Below are 27500 nucleotides of genomic sequence, written 5' to 3'. Positions count from 1 at the left end.
GCAGGCAACTGTTGGACTAACGACTACACCCTGGATCAGCCAGACGCAGGCAACTGTTGGACTAACGACTACACCCTGGATCAGCCAGACGCAGGCAACTGTTGGACTAACGATTACACCCTGGATCAGCCAGACGCAGGCAACTGTTGGACTAACGACTACACCCTGGATCAGCCAGACGTAGGCAACGGTTGGACTAACGATTACACCCTGGATCAGCCAGACGCAGGCAACTGTTGGACTAACGATTACACCCTGGATCAGCCAGACGCAGGCAACTGTTGGACTAACGATTACACCCTGGATCAGCCAGACGCAGGCAACTGTTGGACTAACGACTACACCCTGGATCAGCCAGACGCAGGCAACTGTTGGACTAACGATTACACCCTGGATCAGCCAGACGCAGGCAACTGTTGGACTAACGATTACACCCTGGATCAGCCAGACGCAGGCAACTGTTGGACTAACGATTACACCCTGGATCAGCCAGACGCAGGCAACTGTTGGACTAACGATTACACCCTGGATCAGCCAGACGCAGGCAACTGTTGGACTAACGACTACACCCTGGATCAGCCAGATGCAGGCAACGGTTGGACTAACGATTACACCCTGGATCAGCCAGACGCAGGCAACGGTTGGACTAACGACTACACCCTGGATCAGCCAGACGCAGGCAACTGTTGGACTAACGATTACACCCGAGATCAGCCAGACGCAGGCAACTGTTGGACTAACGACTACACCCTGGATCAGCCAGACGCAGGCAACTGTTGGACTAACGACTACACCCTGGATCAGCCAGACGCAGGCAACGGTTGGACTAACGACTACACCCTGGATCAGCCAGACGCAGGCAACTGTTGGACTAACGATTACACCCGAGATCAGCCAGACGCAGGCAACTGTTGGACTAATGACTACACCCTGGATCAGCCAGACGCAGGCACCTGTTGGACTAACGACTACACCCTGGATAAGCCAGACGCAGGCAAGTGTGTGCAAGGCGGTATTGAATGTGTCACTGTCTGTCACCTTGATTACTCAAACATTTTCTTTCGACCTGAGCCCCTCCACCTATAAACCCACCTCATGATGTGTACAATGGAAAATCTGAGTATCGTGTAGAGGCTTAAAACCTATCAATGTTACATTGAGCTGGGTGAATGGAATATGAACGACAGTCATCCAACATGCTGAAAGATAAACAAGGCCCTGCTCATCTTAAAGGTCACTGACCACCACTGACCTGCGCGTGTGTGTCAAGTGGTTTCACAAGTATAGATCGTGTCTCACCTCTCCTGTGAATTTAGAGCAGGACAGTATCTGGTCAGTCTCCTCCCACTAGCTGTTTTAGACTCTTTTAGACCAAAAGGAAGAGACGCATTTAGCATTTACTCAGACCTCTTTATTAGTGTTTCATTCCCATGCTTCCTCTCCTTCTAAATATGTCTCTACTCCTGCCCCCTCACTTACTCCTTCCTTCCTCTCTCTCTCTCTCTCTCCCTCTCTCTCTCTCCATCTCTTCTGTGATCTCGTGGGAGAGAGAGGGAGCGAGACAGAGAGACAGAGAGAGAGAGAGAGAGAGAGAGAAGGAGAGAGACGGTGAGAGATGGAGGGAGGCAGAGAGAGGGAGAGTTAAAGAGGGGGGGATATTGCACGTTGTCCCTCACCCTCATGAGAAAGAGAGGCACAGGGAAGGAGGGAAGGAAATATACAGGGAGAGGAACAGGGAAGGGAAGGAAGGAAGGATACAGGAACAGGGAAAGAGGGAAGGAAGGAAGGATACAGGGAGAGGGACAGGGAAGGGAAGGAAGGAAGGATACAGGGAGAGGAACAGGGAAGGAAGGAAGGAAGGAAGGAAGGAAGGAAGGAAGGAAGGAAGGAAGGAAGGAAGGAAGGAAGGAAGGAAGGAAGGAAGGATACAGGGAGAGGGACAGGGAAGGGAAGGAAGGAAGGATACAGGGAGAGGGACAGGGAAGGGAAGGAAGGAAGGATACAGGAACAGGGAAAGAGGGAAGGAAGGAAGGATACAGGGAGAGGGACAGGGAAGGGAAGGAAGGAAGGATACAGGGAGAGGAACAGGGAAGGAAGGAAGGAAGGAAGGAAGGATACAGGGAGAGGGACAGGGAAGGAAGGAAGGATACAGGGAGAGGAACAGGGACAGGGAAGGGAAGGAAGGATACAGGGAGAGGGACAGGGAAGGAGGGAAGGAAAGAAGGAAGGAAGGAAGGAAGGATACAGGGAGAGGGACAGGGAAGGAGGGAAGGAAAGATACAGGAAGAGAGAAAGGAAGGAAAGATACAGGGAGAAGAAAAGAGAAGGAAAAGCGTAAAGTTAATTTGGGATTCTGGTTGTTCTGTGACTCATCCTTGAGATCCTCCCAATCCCTCCCTTTCTTCTTCCACCCCCATTCCACCACCCTCCCCTCCCCTCCTCGTTCTTCTCTCCCCGCTCATCCCTCTTCTCTCCCTCCTCTCTCCCTCCACCTCTCCCTCCTACCTCCATTCCACCTCTCCCCCTCCTCCATTCTCCCACCCCTCCACCTGCATGCTAGGCACGATGATAGGGACACACACACACACAGAAACACACACAGACACACACACAGACACACACACAGACACACACACAGACACACACACACACACACATATGCATGCTCACGCACGCACACACACACACCAACACACACACACGCACATGAACGGATGAACGTAGGCATACACACATGCACGCTCGCTCGCGCACACACAAAAACACACACAGTCCTTAACTTACACACACACACACACGTAGATCAGAGTCTGTCCAGTTACCCTTGGCTTAACCGCTGGCTGACAGACAACATCACAGAACCTCACACACACATAATGTTAACCAATCAATGCCTATCATTAAAATAGCTCAACCTACAGCACAGATCATATGTTAACATGAACACGCTATAATTCACTAATGACAATTGTTTTGATGAGTCTAGAACAGCCATTAGATCTTCTTAGGGATAGGGGGCAGTATTCGGAAGTTTGGATGACTGACGTACCCAAAGTAAACTACCTGTTACTCAGGCCCAGAAGCTAGGATATGCATATAATTGGTAGTATTGGATAGAAAACAATGTGAAGTTTCTAAAACTGTTAAAATAATGTCTGTGAGTCAAATGGCTCAGCGTCGTCCGGGTTAGGGGAGGGTTTGGCCCAGCGTCGTCCGGGTTAAGGGAGGGTTTGGCCGGCAGGGATATCCTTGTCTCATCGCGCACTAGCGACTCCTGTGGCGGGCCGGGCGCAGTGCACGCTGACATGGTCGCCAGGTGTACGGTGTTTCCTCCGACACATTAGTGCGGCTGGCTTCCGGGTTGGATGGGCATTGTGTCAAGAAGCAGTGCGGCTTGGTTGGGTTGTGTTTTGGAGGATGCATGGCTCTTGACCTTCGCCTCTCCCGAGTCCGTAACGGAGTTGCAGCGATGAGAAAAGACTGTAACTACTACCAATTGGATACCACGAAATTGGGGGCAAAAAAATAACTAAATAATGTCTGTGACTATAACAGAACTGATATGGCAGGTGAAAACCCGAGGAGAATCCATTCCATTTTTTTGTTGTTGAGGTGACCACCCATTGGAATGCTTGTCTATGGGAAAATCAAAGGAAATCCTCCCAGATTGCAGTTCCTATGGCTTCCACTAGATGTCAACAGTCTTTAGAAAGGGTTTCAGGCTTGTTTTTTGAAAAATGAGCTAGAATTTGTTGTTTTTCAAGTTGGCTCTCATTTTGAATGTAGTCTTGTGGCACGCGTGGATGAGGTTGAGCACTTCGTTATTTATCTCCGGTATTGAACACACTATTTTCCATCTTAAATGTTAGCGTTTATTTACATATTAGGGTACCTGAGGATTGATTAGAAACGTTGTTTGACTTGTTTGGATAAAGTTTATTGGTAACTTTTGGGATTCCTTTGTATGCATTTTGAATGAGTGGAACAGGTGGATTACTGAATCAAGCGCACCAACTAAACTTACTTTTTTTGGGATATAAAGAAGGACTGTATCGAACAATGCAACTATTTGTTGTGTAGATGGGACCCTTGGGATTGCAAACAGAGGAAGATCTTCAAAGGTAAGTGATATATTTTATCGCTATTTCTGACTTTTGGGAGGCCTCTGCCGGTTTGGAAAATGTTTTTTATGTTTTTTATGCTGGGCACTGTCCTCAGATAATCGCATGGTCTGCTTTCACCGTAAAGCCTTTTGCAGCTAGATTAACAAGAAGGTAAGCTTTTAAATGATGTATGACACTTGTATTTTCATGTATGTTTAATATTAAAATGTTTGTATTTTGAATTCTCACCGGATGTTGTCGAGGTGGGGCGCTAGCGGCATGTCGAGCCCAAAAGGTTTTAAATAGTGTATCATAACATCCCTGTTAGAAGATTCTTTTATATTTTATATAATATAGACAAGTAACTCCAAAGGAAAAAAAATGAGTGCATACAGTACATTTTAGTATGTGATCCCTGATTCACAACTCCACCGTATCTAGCCAACTCAACGTATCTAGCCAACTCCACCGTATCTAGTCAACTCCACCGTATCTAGCCAACTCAACCGTATCTAGCCAACTCAACCGTATCTAGCCAACTCCACCGTATCTAGCCAACTCCACCATATCTAGCCAACTCCACCATATCTAGCCAACTCAACGTATCTAGCCAACTCCACCATATCTAGCCAACTCAACATATCTAGCCAACTCCACCATATCTAGCCAACTCAACGTATCTAGCCAACTCCACCATATCTAGCCAACTCCACCATATCTAGCCAACTCCACCATATCTAGCCAACTCCACCATATCTAGCCAACTCAACCGTATCTAGCCAACTCAACGTATCTAGCCAACTCCACCATATCTAGCCAACTCAACGTATCTAGCTAACTCAACCGTATCTAGCCAACTCAACCATGTCTAGCCAACTCAACCGTATCTAGCCAACTCAACCGTATCTAGCCAACTCAACCGTATCTAGCCAACTCAACCATATCTAGCCAACTCAACCGTATCTAGCCAACTCAACGTATCTAGCCAACTCCACCATATCTAGCCAACTCAACGTATCTAGCCAACTCAACCGTATCTAGCCAACTCAACCATATCTAGCCAACTCAACCGTATCTAGCCAACTCAACCGTATCTAGCCAACTCAACCGTATCTAGCCAACTCAACCATATCTAGCCAACTCAACCGTATCTAGCCAACTCAACCGTATCTAGCCAACTCAACCGTATCTAGCCAACTCAACTGTATCTAGCCAACTCCACCATATCTAGCCAACTCAACCGTATCTAGTCAACTCTACTGTATCTAGCCAACTCAACATATCTGGCCAACTCAACCGTATCTAGCCAACTCAACCGTATCTAGCCAACTCAACGTATCTAGCCAACTCAACGTATCTAGCCAACTCAACGTATCTAGCCAACTCAAGCGTATCTAGCCAACTCAACCATATCTAGCCAACTCAACCGTATCTAGCCAACTCCACCATAACTAGCCAACTCAACCGTATCTAGCCAACTCAACCGTATCTAGCCAACTCAATCATATCAAGCCAACTCAACCGTATCTAGCCAACTCAACGTATCTAGCCAACTCAACCGTATCTAGCCAACTCAACGTATCTAGCCAACTCAATCATATCAAGCCAACTCAACCGTATCTAGCCAACTCAACCGTATCTAGCCAACTCAACCGTATCTAGCCAACTCAACCGTATCTAGCCAACTCAACCGTATCTAGCCAACTCAACCATATCTAGCCAACTCAACCGTATCTAGCCAACTCAACCGTATCTAGCCAACTCAACCGTATCTAGCCAACTCAACCGTATCTAGCCAACTCAACCGTATCTAGCCAACTCAACCATATCTAGCCAACTCAACCGTATCTAGCCAACTCAACCATATCTAGCCAACTCAACCGTATCTAGCCAACTCAACGTATCTAGCCAACTCAACGTATCTAGCCAACTCAACCATATCTAGCCAACTCAACCGTATCTAGCCAACTCAACCATATCTAGCCAACTCAACATATCTGGCCAACTCAACCGTATCTAGCCAACTCAACATATTTGGCCAACTCAACCGTATCTAGCCAACTCAACCGTATCTAGCCAACTCAACCATATCTGGCCAACTCAACCGTATCTAGCCAACTCAACATATCTGGCCAACTCAACCGTATCTAGCCAACTCAACGTATCTAGCCAACTCAACATATCTGGCCAACTCAACCGTATCTAGCCAACTCAACGTATCTAGCCAACTCAACCGTATCTAGCCAACTCAACCGTATCTAGCCAACTCAACGTATCTAGCCAACTCAACCGTATCTAGCCAACTCAACCGTATCTAGCCAACTCAACCGTATCTAGCCAACTCAACCGTATCTAGCCAACTCAACCATATCTAGCCAACTCAACCGTATCTAGCCAACTCAACCGTATCTAGCCAACTCAACCGTATCTAGCCAACTCAACCATATCTAGCCAACTCAACCGTATCTAGCCAACTCAACCGTATCTAGCCAACTCAACCGTATCTAGCCAACTCAACCGTATCTAGCCAACTCAACCGTATCTTGCCAACTCAACCATATCTAGCCAACTCAACCGTATCTAGCCAACTCAACCATATCTAGCCAACTCAACCGTATCTAGCCAACTCAACGTATCTAGCCAACTCAACGTATCTAGCCAACTCAACGTATCTAGCCAACTCAACCGTATCTAGCCAACTCAACCGTATCTAGCCAACTCAACCGTATCTAGCCAACTCAACCGTATCTAGCCAACTCAACCATATCTAGCCAACTCAACCGTATCTAGCCAACTCAACGTATCTAGCCAACTCAACCGTATCTAGCCAACTCAACCGTATCTAGCCAACTCAACCTATCTAGCCAACTCAACCGTATCTAGCCAACTCAACCATATCTAGCCAACTCAACCATATCTAGCCAACTCAACCGTATCTAGCCAACTCAACATATCTGGCCAACTCAACCGTATCTAGCCAACTCAACATATTTGGCCAACTCAACCGTATCTAGCCAACTCAACCGTATCTAGCCAACTCAACCATAACTAGCCAACTCAACCATATCTAGCCAACTCAACCGTATCTAGCCAACTCTACTGTATCTAACCAACTCAACGTATCTAGCCAACTCCACCATATCTAGCCAACTCCACCGTATCTAGCCAACTCAACGTATATAGCCAACTCAACCGTATCTAGCCAACTCAACCATATCTAGCCAACTCAACCGTATCTAGCCAACTCAACATATCTGGCCAACTCAACCGTATCTAGCCAACTCAACCATAACTAGCCAACTCCACCATATCTAGCCAACTCAACCGTATCTAGCCAACTCAACCGTATCTAGCCAACTCTACTGTATCTAGCCAACTCAACGTATCTAGCCAACTCCACCATATCTAGCCAACTCAACCATATCTAGCCAACTCAACCGTATCTAGCCAACTCTACTGTATCTAGCCAACTCAACGTATCTAGCCAACTCAACCATATCTAGCCAACTCAACCGTATCTAGCCAACTCCACCATAACTAGCCAACTCCACCATATCTAGCCAACTCCACCATATCTAGCCAACTCAACCGTATCTAGCCAACTCAACGTATCTAGCCAACTCAACCATATCTAGCCAACTCAACCGTATCTAGCCAACTCAACCATATCTAGCCAACTCCACCATATCTAGCCAACTCAACCGTATCTAGCCAACTCAACCATATCTAGCCAACTCAACCATATCTAGCCAACTCAACCGTATCTAGCCAACTCAACGTATCTAGCCAACTCCACCATATCTAACCAACTCAACCGTATCTAGCCAACTCCACCATATCTAGCCAACTCAACCGTATCTAGCCAACTCAACCATATCTAGCCAACTCAACCGTATCTGGCCAACTCAACCGTATCTAGCCAACTCAACGTATCTAGCCAACTCAACCGTATCTAGCCAACTCAATCATATCAAGCCAACTCAACCGTATCTAGCCAACTCAACGTATCTAGCCAACTCAACCGTATCTAGCCAACTCAACGTATCTAGCCAACTCAATCATATCAAGCCAACTCAACCGTATCTAGCCAACTCAACCGTATCTAGCCAACTCAACCGTATCTAGCCAACTCAACCGTATCTAGCCAACTCAACCGTATCTAGCCAACTCAACCATATCTAGCCAACTCAACCGTATCTAGCCAACTCAACCGTATCTAGCCAACTCAACCGTATCTAGCCAACTCAACCGTATCTAGCCAACTCAACCATATCTAGCCAACTCAACCGTATCTAGCCAACTCAACCATATCTAGCCAACTCAACCGTATCTAGCCAACTCAACGTATCTAGCCAACTCAACGTATCTAGCCAACTCAACGTATCTAGCCAACTCAACCGTATCTAGCCAACTCAACCGTATCTAGCCAACTCAACCGTATCTAGCCAACTCAACCATATCTAGCCAACTCAACCGTATCTAGCCAACTCAACCATATCTAGCCAACTCAACCGTATCTAGCCAACTCAACGTATCTAGCCAACTCAACCGTATCTAGCCAACTCAACCGTATCTAGCCAACTCAACCGTATCTAGCCAACTCAACCATAACTAGCCAACTCAACCATATCTAGCCAACTCAACCGTATCTAGCCAACTCAACCATATCTAGCCAACTCCACCATATCTAGCCAACTCAACGTATCTAGCCAACTCCACCATATCTAGCCAACTCCACCATATCTAGCCAACTCCACCATATCTAGCCAACTCCACCATATCTAGCCAACTCAACCGTATCTAGCCAACTCAACGTATCTAGCCAACTCCACCATATCTAGCCAACTCAACGTATCTAGCCAACTCAACCGTATCTAGCCAACTCAACCATGTCTAGCCAACTCAACCGTATCTAGCCAACTCAACCGTATCTAGCCAACTCAACCGTATCTAGCCAACTCAACCATATCTAGCCAACTCAACCGTATCTAGCCAACTCAACGTATCTAGCCAACTCCACCATATCTAGCCAACTCAACGTATCTAGCCAACTCAACCGTATCTAGCCAACTCAACCATATCTAGCCAACTCAACCGTATCTAGCCAACTCAACCGTATCTAGCCAACTCAACCGTATCTAGCCAACTCAACCATATCTAGCCAACTCAACCGTATCTAGCCAACTCAACCGTATCTAGCCAACTCAACCGTATCTAGCCAACTCAACTGTATCTAGCCAACTCCACCATATCTAGCCAACTCAACCGTATCTAGTCAACTCTACTGTATTTAGCCAACTCAACATATCTGGCCAACTCAACCGTATCTAGCCAACTCAACCGTATCTAGCCAACTCAACGTATCTAGCCAACTCAACGTATCTAGCCAACTCAACGTATCTAGCCAACTCAAGCGTATCTAGCCAACTCAACCATATCTAGCCAACTCAACCGTATCTAGCCAACTCCACCATAACTAGCCAACTCAACCGTATCTAGCCAACTCAACCGTATCTAGCCAACTCAATCATATCAAGCCAACTCAACCGTATCTAGCCAACTCAACGTATCTAGCCAACTCAACCGTATCTAGCCAACTCAACGTATCTAGCCAACTCAATCATATCAAGCCAACTCAACCGTATCTAGCCAACTCAACCGTATCTAGCCAACTCAACCGTATCTAGCCAACTCAACCGTATCTAGCCAACTCAACCGTATCTAGCCAACTCAACCATATCTAGCCAACTCAACCGTATCTAGCCAACTCAACCGTATCTAGCCAACTCAACCGTATCTAGCCAACTCAACCGTATCTAGCCAACTCAACCGTATCTAGCCAACTCAACCATATCTAGCCAACTCAACCGTATCTAGCCAACTCAACCATATCTAGCCAACTCAACCGTATCTAGCCAACTCAACGTATCTAGCCAACTCAACGTATCTAGCCAACTCAACCATATCTAGCCAACTCAACCGTATCTAGCCAACTCAACCATATCTAGCCAACTCAACATATCTGGCCAACTCAACCGTATCTAGCCAACTCAACATATTTGGCCAACTCAACCGTATCTAGCCAACTCAACCGTATCTAGCCAACTCAACCATATCTGGCCAACTCAACCGTATCTAGCCAACTCAACATATCTGGCCAACTCAACCGTATCTAGCCAACTCAACGTATCTAGCCAACTCAACATATCTGGCCAACTCAACCGTATCTAGCCAACTCAACGTATCTAGCCAACTCAACCGTATCTAGCCAACTCAACCGTATCTAGCCAACTCAACGTATCTAGCCAACTCAACCGTATCTAGCCAACTCAACCGTATCTAGCCAACTCAACCGTATCTAGCCAACTCAACCGTATCTAGCCAACTCAACCATATCTAGCCAACTCAACCGTATCTAGCCAACTCAACCGTATCTAGCCAACTCAACCGTATCTAGCCAACTCAACCATATCTAGCCAACTCAACCGTATCTAGCCAACTCAACCGTATCTAGCCAACTCAACCGTATCTAGCCAACTCAACCGTATCTAGCCAACTCAACCGTATCTTGCCAACTCAACCATATCTAGCCAACTCAACCGTATCTAGCCAACTCAACCATATCTAGCCAACTCAACCGTATCTAGCCAACTCAACGTATCTAGCCAACTCAACGTATCTAGCCAACTCAACGTATCTAGCCAACTCAACCGTATCTAGCCAACTCAACCGTATCTAGCCAACTCAACCGTATCTAGCCAACTCAACCGTATCTAGCCAACTCAACCATATCTAGCCAACTCAACCGTATCTAGCCAACTCAACGTATCTAGCCAACTCAACCGTATCTAGCCAACTCAACCGTATCTAGCCAACTCAACCATATCTAGCCAACTCAACCGTATCTAGCCAACTCAACCATATCTAGCCAACTCAACCATATCTAGCCAACTCAACCGTATCTAGCCAACTCAACATATCTGGCCAACTCAACCGTATCTAGCCAACTCAACATATTTGGCCAACTCAACCGTATCTAGCCAACTCAACCGTATCTAGCCAACTCAACCATAACTAGCCAACTCAACCATATCTAGCCAACTCAACCATATCTAGCCAACTCTACTGTATCTAACCAACTCAACGTATCTAGCCAACTCCACCATATCTAGCCAACTCCACCGTATCTAGCCAACTCAACGTATATAGCCAACTCAACCGTATCTAGCCAACTCAACCATATCTAGCCAACTCAACCGTATCTAGCCAACTCAACATATCTGGCCAACTCAACCGTATCTAGCCAACTCAACCATAACTAGCCAACTCCACCATATCTAGCCAACTCAACCGTATCTAGCCAACTCAACCGTATCTAGCCAACTCTACTGTATCTAGCCAACTCAACGTATCTAGCCAACTCCACCATATCTAGCCAACTCAACCATATCTAGCCAACTCAACCGTATCTAGCCAACTCTACTGTATCTAGCCAACTCAACGTATCTAGCCAACTCAACCATATCTAGCCAACTCAACCGTATCTAGCCAACTCCACCATAACTAGCCAACTCCACCATATCTAGCCAACTCCACCATATCTAGCCAACTCAACCGTATCTAGCCAACTCAACGTATCTAGCCAACTCAACCATATCTAGCCAACTCAACCGTATCTAGCCAACTCAACCATATCTAGCCAACTCCACCATATCTAGCCAACTCAACCGTATCTAGCCAACTCAACCATATCTAGCCAACTCAACCATATCTAGCCAACTCAACCGTATCTAGCCAACTCAACGTATCTAGCCAACTCCACCATATCTAACCAACTCAACCGTATCTAGCCAACTCCACCATATCTAGCCAACTCAACCGTATCTAGCCAACTCAACCATATCTAGCCAACTCAACCGTATCTGGCCAACTCAACCGTATCTAGCCAACTCAACGTATCTAGCCAACTCAACCGTATCTAGCCAACTCAATCATATCAAGCCAACTCAACCGTATCTAGCCAACTCAACGTATCTAGCCAACTCAACCGTATCTAGCCAACTCAACGTATCTAGCCAACTCAATCATATCAAGCCAACTCAACCGTATCTAGCCAACTCAACCGTATCTAGCCAACTCAACCGTATCTAGCCAACTCAACCGTATCTAGCCAACTCAACCGTATCTAGCCAACTCAACCATATCTAGCCAACTCAACCGTATCTAGCCAACTCAACCGTATCTAGCCAACTCAACCGTATCTAGCCAACTCAACCGTATCTAGCCAACTCAACCATATCTAGCCAACTCAACCGTATCTAGCCAACTCAACCATATCTAGCCAACTCAACCGTATCTAGCCAACTCAACGTATCTAGCCAACTCAACGTATCTAGCCAACTCAACGTATCTAGCCAACTCAACCGTATCTAGCCAACTCAACCGTATCTAGCCAACTCAACCGTATCTAGCCAACTCAACCATATCTAGCCAACTCAACCGTATCTAGCCAACTCAACCATATCTAGCCAACTCAACCGTATCTAGCCAACTCAACGTATCTAGCCAACTCAACCGTATCTAGCCAACTCAACCGTATCTAGCCAACTCAACCATAACTAGCCAACTCAACCATATCTAGCCAACTCAACCGTATCTAGCCAACTCAACCATATCTAGCCAACTCAACATATCTGGCCAACTCAACCGTATCTAGCCAACTCAACATATCTAGCCAACTCAACCGTATCTAGCCAACTCAACCGTATCTAGCCAACTCAACCATATCTGGCCAACTCAACCGTATCTAGCCAACTCAACATATCTGGCCAACTCAACCGTATCTAGCCAACTCAACGTATCTAGCCAACTCAACATATCTGGCCAACTCAACCGTATCTAGCCAACTCAACGTATCTAGCCAACTCAACCGTATCTAGCCAACTCAACCGTATCTAGCCAACTCAACGTATCTAGCCAACTCAACCGTATCTAGCCAACTCAACCGTATCTAGCCAACTCAACCGTATCTAGCCAACTCAACCGTATCTAGCCAACTCAACCATATCTAGCCAACTCAACCGTATCTAGCCAACTCAACCGTATCTAGCCAACTCAACCGTATCTAGCCAACTCAACCATATCTAGCCAACTCAACCGTATCTAGCCAACTCAACCGTATCTAGCCAACTCAACCGTATCTAGCCAACTCAACCGTATCTAGCCAACTCAACCGTATCTTGCCAACTCAACCGTATCTAGCCAACTCAACCGTATCTAGCCAACTCAACCATATCTAGCCAACTCAACCGTATCTAGCCAACTCAACGTATCTAGCCAACTCAACGTATCTAGCCAACTCAACGTATCTAGCCAACTCAACCGTATCTAGCCAACTCAACCGTATCTAGCCAACTCAACCGTATCTAGCCAACTCAACCGTATCTAGCCAACTCAACCATATCTAGCCAACTCAACCGTATCTAGCCAACTCAACGTATCTAGCCAACTCAACCGTATCTAGCCAACTCAACCGTATCTAGCCAACTCAACCATATCTAGCCAACTCAACCGTATCTAGCCAACTCAACCATATCTAGCCAACTCAACCATAACTAGCCAACTCAACCGTATCTAGCCAACTCAACATATCTGGCCAACTCAACCGTATCTAGCCAACTCAACATATTTGGCCAACTCAACCGTATCTAGCCAACTCAACCGTATCTAGCCAACTCAACCATAACTAGCCAACTCAACCATATCTAGCCAACTCAACCGTATCTAGCCAACTCTACTGTATCTAACCAACTCAACGTATCTAGCCAACTCCACCATATCTAGCCAACTCCACCGTATCTAGCCAACTCAACGTATATAGCCAACTCAACCGTATCTAGCCAACTCAACCATATCTAGCCAACTCAACCGTATCTAGCCAACTCAACATATCTGGCCAACTCAACCGTATCTTGCCAACTCAACCATAACTAGCCAACTCCACCATATCTAGCCAACTCAACCGTATCTAGCCAACTCAACCGTATCTAGCCAACTCTACTGTATCTAGCCAACTCAACGTATCTAGCCAACTCCACCATATCTAGCCAACTCAACCATATCTAGCCAACTCAACCGTATCTAGCCAACTCTACTGTATCTAGCCAACTCAACGTATCTAGCCAACTCAACCATATCTAGCCAACTCAACCGTATCTAGCCAACTCCACCATAACTAGCCAACTCCACCATATCTAGCCAACTCCACCATATCTAGCCAACTCAACCGTATCTAGCCAACTCAACGTATCTAGCCAACTCAACCATATCTAGCCAACTCAACCGTATCTAGCCAACTCAACCATATCTAGCCAACTCCACCATATCTAGCCAACTCAACCGTATCTAGCCAACTCAACCATATCTAGCCAACTCAACCATATCTAGCCAACTCAACCGTATCTAGCCAACTCAACGTATCTAGCCAACTCCACCATATCTAACCAACTCAACCGTATCTAGCCAACTCCACCATATCTAGCCAACTCAACCGTATCTAGCCAACTCAACCATATCTAGCCAACTCAACCGTATCTGGCCAACTCAACCGTATCTAGCCAACTCAACGTATCTAGCCAACTCAACCATATCTAGCCAACTCAACCGTATCTAGCCAACTCAACCATATCTAGCCAACTCAACCATATCTAGCCAACTCAAGCGTATCTAGCCAACTCAACCATAACTAGCCAACTCAACCATATCTAGCCAACTCAACGTATCTAGCCAACTCCACCATATCTAGCCAACTCAACGTATCTAGCCAACTCAACCATATCTAGCCAACTCAACCATATCTACCCAACTCCACCATAACTAGCCAACTCAACCGTATCTAGCCAACTCAACCGTATCTAGCCAACTCAACCGTATCTAGCCAACTCCACCATATCTAGCCAACTCAACCATATCTAGCCAACTCCACCATATCTAGCCAACTCAACCGTATCTAGCCAACTCCACCATAACTAGCCAACTCTCTGTGTGTGGGTAAAGTATACAGGTATTATGATGCAAAGCTGTGATAATACAGCATGTAACAGGGTGTTCTATCACTTTCTGAGAAGGTCCGGGAAACACACATGTCCTTGTTGCCAAAGGTCCGGATGCATAATGTCATTTAGTAACAAACCCCCACCCTTCAACCCATACAACCCCAAACTGTTCACGCTGTTCACGCTGTTCACGCTGTTCACGCTGTTCACCCTGTTCACGCTGTTCACGCTGTTCACCCTGTTCACGCTGTTCACCCTGTTCACGCTGTTCACGCTGTTTGCCCTGTTCACCCTGTTCACGCTGTTCACGCTGTTTGCCCTGTTCACCCTGTTCACGCTGTTTGCCCTGTTCACCCTGTTCACGCTGTTCACGCTGTTCACGCTGTTCACCCTGTTCACGCTGTTCATGCTGTTTGCCCTGTTCACCCTGTTCACGCTGTTCACGCTGTTTGCCCTGTTCACCCTGTTCACGCTGTTCACCCTGTTCACGCTGTTCACGCTGTTTGCCCTGTTCACCCTGTTCACGCTGTTCACGCTGTTTGCCCTGTTCACCCTGTTCACGCTGTTCACCCTGTTCACGCTGTTCACGCTGTTTGCCCTGTTCACCCTGTTCACGCTGTTTGCCCTGTTCACCCTGTTCACGCTGTTCACGCTGTTCACCCTGTTCACGCTGTTCACCCTGTTCACGCTGTTCACGCTGTTTGCCCTGTTCACCCTGTTCACGCTGTTCACACTGTTCACGATTCTACACATTTTGACAGGGGTGGAGGCCCGACTGAGTTCCTAAAATATATCAATTCCATTTATTACTTATAAACAATAAAAATGTATCCTATTGGTTTAGCAGTGGTGTAGAATAGTCAATCAAACCAGTTCACACCATCACTATATTTAATAAACCAGTTCACACCATCACTATATATAATAAACCAGTTCACACCATCACTATATATAATAAACCAGTTCACACCACTATATATAATAAACCAGTTCACACCACCACTATATATAATAAACCAGTTCACACCACCACTATATATAATAAACCAGTTCACACCACCACTATATATAATAAACCAGTTCACACCATCACTATATATAATAAACCAGTTCACACCATCACTATATATAATAAACCAGTTCACACCATCACTATATAATAAACCAGTTCACACCATCACTATATATAATAAACCAGCTCACACCACTATATATATATATAATAAACCAGTTCACACCATCACTATATATAATAAACCAGTTGACACCACTATATATAATAGAGGATACTTCCACTCCACGATGCTGATGCATGCTCTGCGGATGGGGTTCTTGAGGGTGAGGCAGAGCAGGGCTCTGGGAGGTCTGGTTGGGGCTGTGTTGATGGGTTTCTTGGGCTTGTTGGTGTAGTGCTGCCTCTTCCTCTGTGTGGAGCTGGCTGTGCAGATGGGTGCGCCCGCGTTCCCCATCTGCTTGGCCTGCCGCGCCGCCTCGATGGCCGCCTGCCAGGTGAGGGCCGCCCCGGGGCCGCTGGGGATGTGCTCTGCCGCTAGCCCCACCACCGCCCCTCCGACCACGGCCTCCAGGGGCCCGCGCCCACCTCCACTTCCACCCAGGGCTGTGACGCCACCCACGCCGCCTCCTCCATCTGCAACGCTGGTATCGTTCAGACTGGGCGCCACCACCGGCAGCGGTGGGGGGGAGTAGTCGGAGCCTGAAAGGAGGAGAGAAGGGGGAGAGGGGTGAGCAGGGTGACTTGAGATGTGGGGTACCAGTGGCGGAACGGGGCCATTGGGAACATCTATGTAATCTTGATCTATTTAGTGGAGTTAGTTTAGGGACAGGTTGCTTATTGCCATTCAGATTGTGGAAGTCAGACCAGTCCGACTCCGTTGCCAATTTAATCCTGACTAAATGAAACAACACAACTATCCTACAGTATTGCTTTTATTTTAACAGACAGTCAGGCAGACAGAGAGACATTCAGTGCAGAAGAGCAGCCTTGATCTGAAAGGGGTTGGACTGGAGAGAGAGAGCGAGAGAGAGAGAGAGAGAGGGGGGGGGAGAGAAAGGGTAGAAGAGACAGAGAAGAGGAGAGATGGAGAGAGAGGGAAGAAGAGAGAGAGGGAAGAAGAGAGAGAGAGAGGAGAAGAGAGAGGGAAGAAGAGAGAGAGAGAAAGGGAAGAAGAGAGAGAGAGAGAGAGGGAAGAAGAGAGAGAAGGAAGAAGAGAGAGAGAGAGAGAGGGAAGAGGAGGAGAGGAGAGGAGAGGTAGAAAAGACAAAAAAGGAGAGTGAGAGAGAGAGAGAGAGAGAGAGAGAGAGAGAGAGAGAGAGAGAGAGGGAAGAAGAGAGAGAGAGAGAGAGGGAAGAAGAGACAGAGAGGAGGAGAGATGGAGAGAGAGAGTAGGAGAGAGAGAGAGAGAGAGAGAGAGAGAGGGAAGAAGAGAGAGAGAGAAAGGGAAGAAGAGAGAGAGAGAGGGAAGAAGAGAGAGAGTAGGAGAGAGAGAGGGAAGAAGAGAGAGAAGGAAGAAGAGAGAGAGAGAGAGAGAGAGAGAGAGGGAAGAGGAGGAGAGGAGAGGTAGAAAAGACAAAAAAGGAGAGTGAGAGAGAGAGAGAGAGAGAGAGTGAGTGTGTGTGACAGATACAGAGAGATTTACCCCAAGTTCTCCATGTGTCAGCTAGATTACAACCAGAAACAAAGTACTGTACATGTCATACTCCAATAATAGTGTAAGACATCTCTACTCATCATGTATTGACACTGTTCTAAGACCCTCCATGCCTAATCTCTCTGCACAGTACTCCATGTCTAAACCCAGCCTAACGCTGATCTGGGGACCGAGTTAAAAGAGGGATAAAGCAGAGCCGTAGTGGTGGAGATAACTGAAAAACAACAGCAAGATTTACCATCCAGTTGTCGACAGAATTTTCACGTCAATATTCTAGAATCCTCATAAATAGAATCCTCACAAATAGAATCCTCACAAATAGAATCCTCACAAATAGAATCCTCATAAATAGAATCCTCATAAATAGAATCCTCACAAATAGAATCCTCATAAATAGAATCCTCATAAATAGAATCCTCACAAATAGAATCCTCATAAATAGAATCCTCATAAATAGAATCCTCATAAATAGAATCCTCACAAATAGAATCCTCATAAATAGAATCCTCATAAATAGAATCCTCACAAATAGAATCCTCATAAATAGAATCCTCATAAATAGAATCCTCATAAATAGAATCCTCACAAATATAATCCTCACAAATAGAATCCTCATAAATAGAATCCTCACAAATAGAATCCTCATAAATAGAATCCTCATAAATAGAATCCTCATAAATAGAATCCTCACATTTTCCATCCAATTGAGTCGTTGTGATAGAAGTCTGTGTGTGATGACGTAGCGCACATCAAAATAACCAACACGGTTCGAATAAATGGGTTTCCATCGCATTTTCACCTTTTGTCACTAACATTTAGTGCGGGTTTATTATATTTAACCTTTATGTAACTGGGCAGGGCCGGATGTGATTCTGGCCTGGATTCAAACCAGGGACTGTAGTGACGCCTCTTGCACTGAGATGCAGTGCCTTAGACCACCACGCCATTGGGGAGTCCAGGGTATATCCTACATGATGAGATTATTATGGACAAAAGAGATAGATTATTTTTATTTGTCAAGCATCGATCATCATGTCACCAAAATGAGCCTCTATATTTATTGGAAAGGAGCATCAAGTTCATCACTGCACTTTGACCTCCCTGTGAAGTTCATCATCACTTATTTCATCTGTAGCCTAATAAACTGCATGGTTTCCTGAGTCGTAGTGGGACGACCAAACACCATGTCATCACTTATTTAATCTGAGTCGTAGTGGGACGACCAAACACCATGTCATCACTTATTTCATCTGTAGCCTAATAAACTGCATGGTTTCCTGAGTCGTAGTGGGACGACCAAACAGCATGTCATCACTTATTTAATCTGAGTCGTAGTGGGACGACCAAACAGCATGTCATCACTTATTTAATCTGAGTCGTAGTGGGACAACCAAACACCATGTCATCACTTATTTCATCTGAGTCGTAGTGGGACGATCAAACACCATGTCATCACTTATTTCATCTGAGTCGTAGTGGGACGACCAAACACCATGTCATCACTTATTTAATCTGAGTCGTAGTGGGACGACCAAACACCATGTCATCACTTATTTCATCTGAGTCGTAGTGGGACGACCAAACACCATGTCATCACTTATTTCATCTGAGTCGTAGTGGGACGACCAAACAGCATGTCATCACTTATTTCATCTGAGTCGTAGTGGGACGACCAAACACCATGTCATCACTTATTTCATCTGAGTCGTAGTGGGACGACCAAACACCATGTCATCACTTATTTCATCTGAGTCGTAGTGGGACGACCAAACAGCATGTCATCACGTTACTCCAGGGTTTACTTCAATACGGGTATTATGTCAATATTTACCCAGAAAGGTGTTTCTACCTCGTTTTCTCACATAATTAATGTTACTGTCACAGAAACATCCCACTTTGTGTAGCGTATTTTGTCTTGTTTTGACTTTTGTAAAGTTGACAGATAAATGTGCTGTTTTCATCAGGCCTGTACTGATGGTTTTTATCCAACATGTACTTTACCCACAGAAAAAGGTTGGATGGAAACCTGGTTAGTGTCTGTAGTAATAAACACACACACACACACACACACACACACACACACACACAGACACAGACACAGACACAGACACAGACACAGACACAGACACACACACACACACACACACACACACAGGCTCTTAATCACCGCTGAAGTCATTCTCTCTAATAACATTCAAACCATTGAATAAGACAGCAGATGGATTCATCTGAGCAGCGAGCCAGTGTGTGTGTGTGTGTATGTGTGTGTGTGTGTGTGTGTGTGTGTGTGTGTGTGTGTGTGTGTGTGTGTGTGTGTGTGTGTGTGTGTGTGTGGAGAGACTCAGACTGTGGTTTCTTTAAAGGTTAAAACTCACAGCCGATCTGTCACTATATTCAATTAATATCACTTCATTATCCTCAGGAACCAGAAAGGCGAAAAATATCACTCATTTTGTGATGGAGGAGAGGAGAGGATAGAGGGATGGAGGGATGAGGAGGAGAGGATAGAGGGATGGAGGGACGAGGAGGAGAGGATAGAGGGATTGAGAAAAGGATAGAGGGATGGAGGGATGAGGAGGAGAGGATAGAGGGATTGAGGAAAGGATAGAGGGATGGAGGGACGAGGAGGAGAGCATAGAGGGATTGAGGAAAGGATAGAGGGATGGAGGGACGAGGAGGAGAGGATAGAGGGATTGAGAAAAGGATAGAGGGATGGAGGGATGAGGAGGAGAGGATAGAGGGATGGAGGGACGAGGAGGAGAGGATAGAGGGATTGAGAAAAGGATAGAGGGATGGAGGGACGAGGAGGAGAGGATAGAGGGATTGAGGAAAGGATAGAGGGATGGAGGGACGAGGAGGAGAGGATAGAGGGATTGAGAAAAGGATAGAGGGATGGAGGGACGAGGAGGAGAGGATAGAGGGACGGAGGGATGAGGAGGAGAGGATAAAGGGGACGAGGAGGAGAGGATATAGGGATGAGGAGGAGAGGATAGAGGGATGGAGGGACGAGGAGGAGAGGATAAAGGGATGAGGAGGAAAGGATAGAGGGATGAGGAGGAGAGGATATAGGGATGAGGAGGAGAGGATAGAGGGATGAGGAGGAGAGGATAGAGGGATGAGGAGGAAAGGATAGAGGGATGAGGATGAGAGGATAGAGGGATGAGGAGGAGAGGATAGAGGGATGAGGAGGAGAGGATGGAGGGATGAGGAGGAGAGGATTTAGGGATGAGGAGGAGAGGATAGAGGGATGAGGAGGAGAGGATAGAGGGATGAGGAGGAGAGGATAGAGGGTTGAGGAGGAGAGGATAGAGGGATGAGGATAAAGGGATGAAGGGCTGAGGAGGAGGAGAGGATGGAGGGATGAGGAGGAGATGATAGAGGGATGGGGGATGAGGAGGAGAGGATAGAGGGATGGAGGGATGAGGAAGAGAGGATAGAGGGATGAGGAGGAGAGGATAGAGGGATGAGGAGGAGAAGATAGAGGGATGAGGAGAGGATGGAGGGATGAGGATAGAGGGATGGAGGGATGAGGATAAAGGGATGAAGGACTGAGGAGGAGGAGACATCAGTAATTCCAGCAGTGAGTGAATCCTTGCAGAAATCAACTAGGAATCGGATCAATCATTCATCCACTCATTGCTTTACTGATGAAGATGAGATTGAGATGGTTTAAAGTCTGATGGTGATGGTGAGTGGCTCAGTTGTCATCCAAAGGCAGTTCTATATTTAACTGCAGTTAAGTGTTCCTTACAGCGCCTAAAGACAAACAGTCAAAATGAATCTGTTTCTTGTAGTGATACATGACTTGGGCTTGGTCCTAAATGGCACCCAGATCCCTTTACACAGCTCTATGGGCCCTGGTCAAAAGCAGTGGACTGTATACTAAATAGGCTGCCATTTGGGACATAAAATCCATTCTGAACACCGCCTAGTGATAATTAGCTGTGCAAAATGTCTGTTCCGGTCTACAAAACCTCCAAATTACCTTACTACATTCCATGTTTACATGTTCTCTCTCTCTCTCTCTCTCTCTCTCTCTCTCTCTCTCTCTCTCTCTCAATTCAAGGGGCTTTATTGGCATGGGAAACATATGTTAACATTACCAAAGCAAGTGAAGTAGATAATATTCAAAAGTGAAATAAACAATAAAAGTGAACAGTAAACATTACATTCACTGAAGTTACAAAAAAATGAAGACATTACAAAGGCACTATGTGTATATACAGTGTTTTAACAATGTACAAATGGTTAAAGTACAAAAGGGAAAATAAATAAACATAAATATGGGTTGTATTTACAATGGTGTTTGTTCTTCACTGGTTGCCCTTTTCTTGTGGCAACAGGTCACAAACCATGCATTGGGCAGGAGGTTAGGAAGTGCAGCTCAGTTTCCACCTCATTTTGTGGGCAGTGAGCACATAGCCTGTCTTCTCTTGAGAGCCATGTCTGCCTACGGCGGCCTTTCTCAATAGCAAGGCTATGCTCACTGAGTCTGTACATAGTCAAAGCTTTTCTTAATTTTGGGTCAGTCACAGTGGTCAGGTGCCACTGTGTACTCTCTGTTTAGGGCCAAATAGCATTCTAGTTTGCTCTGTTTTTTTGTTAATTCTTTCCAATGTGTCAAGTAATTATCTTTTTGTTTTCTCATGATTTGATTGGATCTAATTGGGTTGCTGTCCTGGGGCTCTGTGGGGTGTGTTTGTGTTTGTGAACAGAGCCCCAGGACCAGCTTGCTTAGGGGACTCTTCTCCAGGTTCATCTCTCTGTAGGTGATGGCTTTGTTATGGAAGGTTTGGGAATCGCTTCCTTTTAGGTGGTTGTAGAATTTAACATCTCTTTTCTGGATTTTGATAATTAGTGGATATCGGCCTAATTCTGCTCTGCATACATTATTTGGTGTTTTTATGTTTTTTATGATAAATTGATTAGTGAATTGAATGAGTAATTGATGAATTGATTAGTGAATTGAATGAGTAATTGATGAATTGAATTGAACAGAAAACCTGGTGAGAGGAGCATCACCTCACGGCACAACGCCTTTCCCACCTACTTGTTGTGTTTATGTACTGACCTGTATGTGTAACTGACACACACACACACACACACACACACACACACACAGAGACTACACACAGACGTATTTGCAGCGTGCACATACACACACACACACACACACACATACACACTCACAAGGGCAGTAGACAAGGGCAGTAACTCACTCGCTCCTTGAACTGACACTGACCAATCCCTGTGGAGACTCCCTCTCTCTCTCCCTCCTCTCCTCTGTCTCTCCCTCCCTCCTCTCCTCCCGCTCACTGACCTCATTTCATAACCTCCCTCCTCATCCCTCCTTCCCCTCTCTCCCCCACCCATATGAGCTGCCACTCAGTCAGCTACCACTCAGTCAATTCTCCACTCAGTCAACTCTTCCCTTCTCACTCCATCTCACTTTACACACCCCTCTCTCTCTCTATGTCTCTCTCTCTGTCTCTGTCTCTGTCTCTTTCTCTCTCTCTCTGTCTCTCTCTCTCTCTTTCTCGCTCTCTTATACACACAAGTGTAAAGCGATGAAGAATATGTACATAAAGATATATGAATGAGTGATGGTACAGAACGGCATAGGCAAGATGCAGTAGATGGTATAGAGTACAGTATATACATATGAGATGAGTAATGTAGGGTATGTAAACATATAAAAGTGGCATTGTTTAAAGTGGCTAGTGATACATTTATTACATAAGGATACAGTCGATGATATAGAGGACAGTATATACATATACATATGAGATGAGTAATGTAGGGTATGTAAACATTATTTTAAGTGGCATTGTTTAAAGTGGCTAGTGATACATTTTTTACATCAATTTTTCCATTATTAAAGTGGCTGTAGTTGAGTCAGTATGTTGGCAGCAGCCACTCACTCTCCTCCTCTTCCTCCGCTAGCCCTGTTCATACACAGAAACACACATCCATATGCTAACTGGGTTAACACACTCAGACACACATCCATATGCTAACTGGGCTAACACACTCAGACACACATCCATATGCTAACTGGGCTAACACACTCAGACACACATCCATATGCTAACTGGGCTAACACACTCAGACACACATCCATATGCTAACTGGGTTAACACACTCAGACACACATCCATATGCTAACTGGGCTAACACACTCAGACACACATCCATATGCTAACTGGGCTAACACACTCAGACACACATCCATATGCTAACTGGGCTAACACACTCAGACACACATCCATATGCTAACTGGGTTAACACACTCAAACACACATCCATATGCTAACTGGGTTAACACACTCAGACACACATCCATATGCTAACTGGGCTAACACACTCAGACACACATCCATCCATATGCTATATATAATGTATATATAATGGATGTATAATTCATATAATTTATATATCATGGATGTGTAATTTATATAATTTATATATACTTTATGTATAATTCATATAATATATGTATAATTCATAGAATTTATATATAATGTATGTATAATTCATATAATTTATATGTAATGTATGTATAATTCATATAATTGATTTATAATTCATAGAATGTATATATAATTCATATACTTGATGTATAATTCATATATAATGTATGTATACTTCATATAATTGAAGTATAATTCATAGAATGTATATATGATTTCCCCAAACCCCAACAGGAAGTCAGCTGTATAGCAGATGTGTTTTATCCTATTGATTTATCCATTTGATAATATACAGTACATACTGGCTCATCTCCAGTATCCTAAACTGCCTCCCAAATGACACCCTATTTCCTATGTAGTCCACTACTTCTGGTCCAAAATAGTGCACTATATAGGGATTAGAGAGCCCTTTGGGAGGCTGACCTAGTCTTGTAATGAGGAAGAATAAAAATACCTAAACATGCTTTGGGAATATAAAGTGGTTAGAGCGTTGGGCCAGTAACCGAAAGGTTGCCGGATCGAATCCCCGAGCTGTCAAAGTAAAAAACTGTCGGTCTGCCGCTGAACAAGGCACTTAACCCACTGTTCAGTTAACAAGGCAGTTAACCCACTGTTCAGTTAACAAGGCAGTTAACCCACTGTTCAGTTGACAAGGCAGTTAACCCACTGTTCAGTTAACAAGGCAGTTAACCCACTGTTCAGTCAACAAGGCAGTTAACCCACTGTTCAGTTAACAAGGCAGTTAACCCACTGTTCAGTTAACAAGGCAGTTAACCCACTGTTCAGTTAACAAGGCAGTTAACCCACTGTTCAGTTGACAAGGCAGTTAACCCACTGTTCAGTTGACAAGGCAGTTAACCCACTGTTCAGTTAACAAGGTAGTTAACCCACTGTTCAGTTGACAAGGCAGTTAACCCACTGTTCAGTTAACAAGGCAGTTAACCCACTGTTCAGTTGACAAGGCAGTTAACCCACTGTTCAGTTAACAAGGCAGTTAACCCACTGTTCAGTTAACAAGGCAGTTAACCCACTGTTCAGTTGACAAGGCAGTTAACCCACTGTTCAGTTAACAAGGCAGTTAACCCACTGTTCAGTTAACAAGGCAGTTAACCCACTGTTCAGTTGACAAGGCAGTTAACCCACTGTTCAGTTGACAAGGCAGTTAACCCACTGTTCAGTTAACAAGGCAGTTAACCCACTGTTCAGTTAACAAGGCAGTTAACCCACTGTTCAGTTAACAAGGCAGTTAACCCACTGTTCAGTTAACAAGGCAGTTAACCCACTGTTCAGTTAACAAGGCAGTTAACACATTTCAGTTGAATGCATTCAGTTGAACAACTGACTACTGTTGGTCTCTCCCTTTCCCTTAAATCATGGAAATCATGTATTTCTAGATTCCGCAGTATGTTATTCTGTTTAACCGTTCTGTCTGACTTGTCTAGTTAAATAAAGGTAACATTTAACATTTAAAAAACGCGTCCACTGTTCCGTGTACCTGTTGTCAGAACTAAAACATCTGACCTGATGATCCATAAGGCAGTTGGATCATGGATTGAGGCTGGTCCCTGGGCTGAATCGTGTATCATGGATTGAGGCTGGTCCCTGGGCAGCATCATGTATCATGGATTGAGACTGGTCCCTGGGCTGCATCATGGATTGAGGCTGGTCCCTGGGCAGCATCATGTATCATGGATTGAGGCTGGTCCCTGGGCTGCATCATGGATTGAGGCTGGTCCCTGGGCTGAATCATGTATCATGGATTGAGACTGGTCCCTGGGCTGCATCATGTATCATGGATTGAGACTGGTCCCTGGGCTGAATCATGTATCATGGATTGAGACTGGTCCCTGGGCTGAATCATGTATCATGGATTGAGACTGGTCCCTGGGCTGCATCATGTATCATGGATTGAGACTGGTCCCTGGGCTGCATCATGTATCATGGATTGAGACTGGTCCCTGGGCTGAATCATGTATCATGGATTGAGACTGGTCCCTGGGCTGCATCATGTATCATGGATTGAGACTGGTCCCTGGGCTGCATCATGTATCATGGATTGAGACTAGTCCCTGGGCAGCCTCTCCATTGATCCCCATCATAAATGAGAGATTAGTCACATGGTTTTATTATGACAAGCCAATCAATGTCTCACTGCATGGGAACCAACACAAACAGAGACGTGGAGCTGCTGTGCCAGGTTTGTAACGGCTACTGAGCGGATGCTGTGCTGTGCTGTGGTAGCAATATGTCCTGTTGTCCAGCCTGTAGGGGAAACAGCACACAGCAGACCCCAATGAAAACAGGCTCCTAACTCACTAGGCCTGATGGGAATCCTTCACAGTGAGAGGGTCAGAGTGGACAAAGCATCTCAGAGTATAGGAACTGATCTAGGACCAGGTCCACACTATATAGCACATTTTTTTATAAGAGTGTAGAGACAGGTCCAGAGAGACAGGTCCAGAGAGACAGAGGAGAGACAGGTCCAGAGAGACAGAGGAGAGGCAGGTCCAGAGAGACAGAGGAGAGGCAGGTCCAGAGAGACAGAGGAGAGACAGGTCCAGAGAGACAGTCCAGAGAGACAGGTCCAGAGAGACAGGTCCAGAGAGACAGAGGAGAGGCAGGTCCAGAGAGACAGGTCCAGAGAGACAGAGGAGAGGCAGGTCCAGAGAGACAGAGGAGAGACATCAGAGATGATAGTAAGAGAAAGAGAGAAACATTTTACTTTGCTTTTTAAAAATCTATTTCAGTGGCTTTCACAATGTAAACATATGTTTCCCATGCTAATAAAACCCTTTAAAATGAATTGATATGAGCCACAGGGAGGAAGAGGAGAGATATAACAGTAAGAGAAAGAGAGAGATGTGGGCAGTAGGGAGGAAGAGGAGAGATATAACAGTAAGAGAAAGAGAGAGATGTGGGCTGCATGGAGGAAGAGGAGAGATATAACAGTAAGAGAAAGAGAGAGATGTGGGCAGTAGGGAAGAAGAGGAGAGATATAACAGTAAGAGAAAGAGAGATGTGGGCAGCAGGGAGGAAGAGGAGAGATATAACAGTAAGAGAAAGAGAGAGATGTGGGCAGCAGGGAGGAGGAGAAGAGATATAACAGTAAGAGAAAGAGAGAGATGTGGGCTGCAGGGAGGAAGAGGAGAGATATAACAGTAAGAGAAAGAGAGAGATGTGGGCAGCAGGAAGGAAGAGGAGAGA

At 45.5% G+C, this 27500-nt stretch overlaps 1 protein-coding gene across 4 annotated transcripts in view; it reads right to left on the bottom strand.

Moving 5' to 3' along the window:
• LOC110518394 (voltage-dependent L-type calcium channel subunit alpha-1C) overlaps positions 1-27500 on the bottom strand; it is a 561342-nt gene that overhangs the window by 428964 nt on the left and 104878 nt on the right. For all 4 annotated transcript variants that reach the window (XM_036944962.1, XM_036944960.1, XM_036944959.1 and 1 more), the window contains exon 2: positions 16448-16871. In XM_036944962.1, the coding sequence (XP_036800857.1) occupies positions 16448-16871 (424 nt within the window). The remainder of the gene's footprint in view (positions 1-16447; positions 16872-27500) is intronic.

This window comes from Oncorhynchus mykiss, chromosome 15 (genome assembly GCF_013265735.2).
Source record: "Oncorhynchus mykiss isolate Arlee chromosome 15, USDA_OmykA_1.1, whole genome shotgun sequence".
Taxonomy (NCBI): domain Eukaryota; kingdom Metazoa; phylum Chordata; class Actinopteri; order Salmoniformes; family Salmonidae; genus Oncorhynchus; species Oncorhynchus mykiss.
Note: the sequence above shows the minus strand (reverse complement) of the source record. Positions and strands in the feature narration are given on the sequence as shown.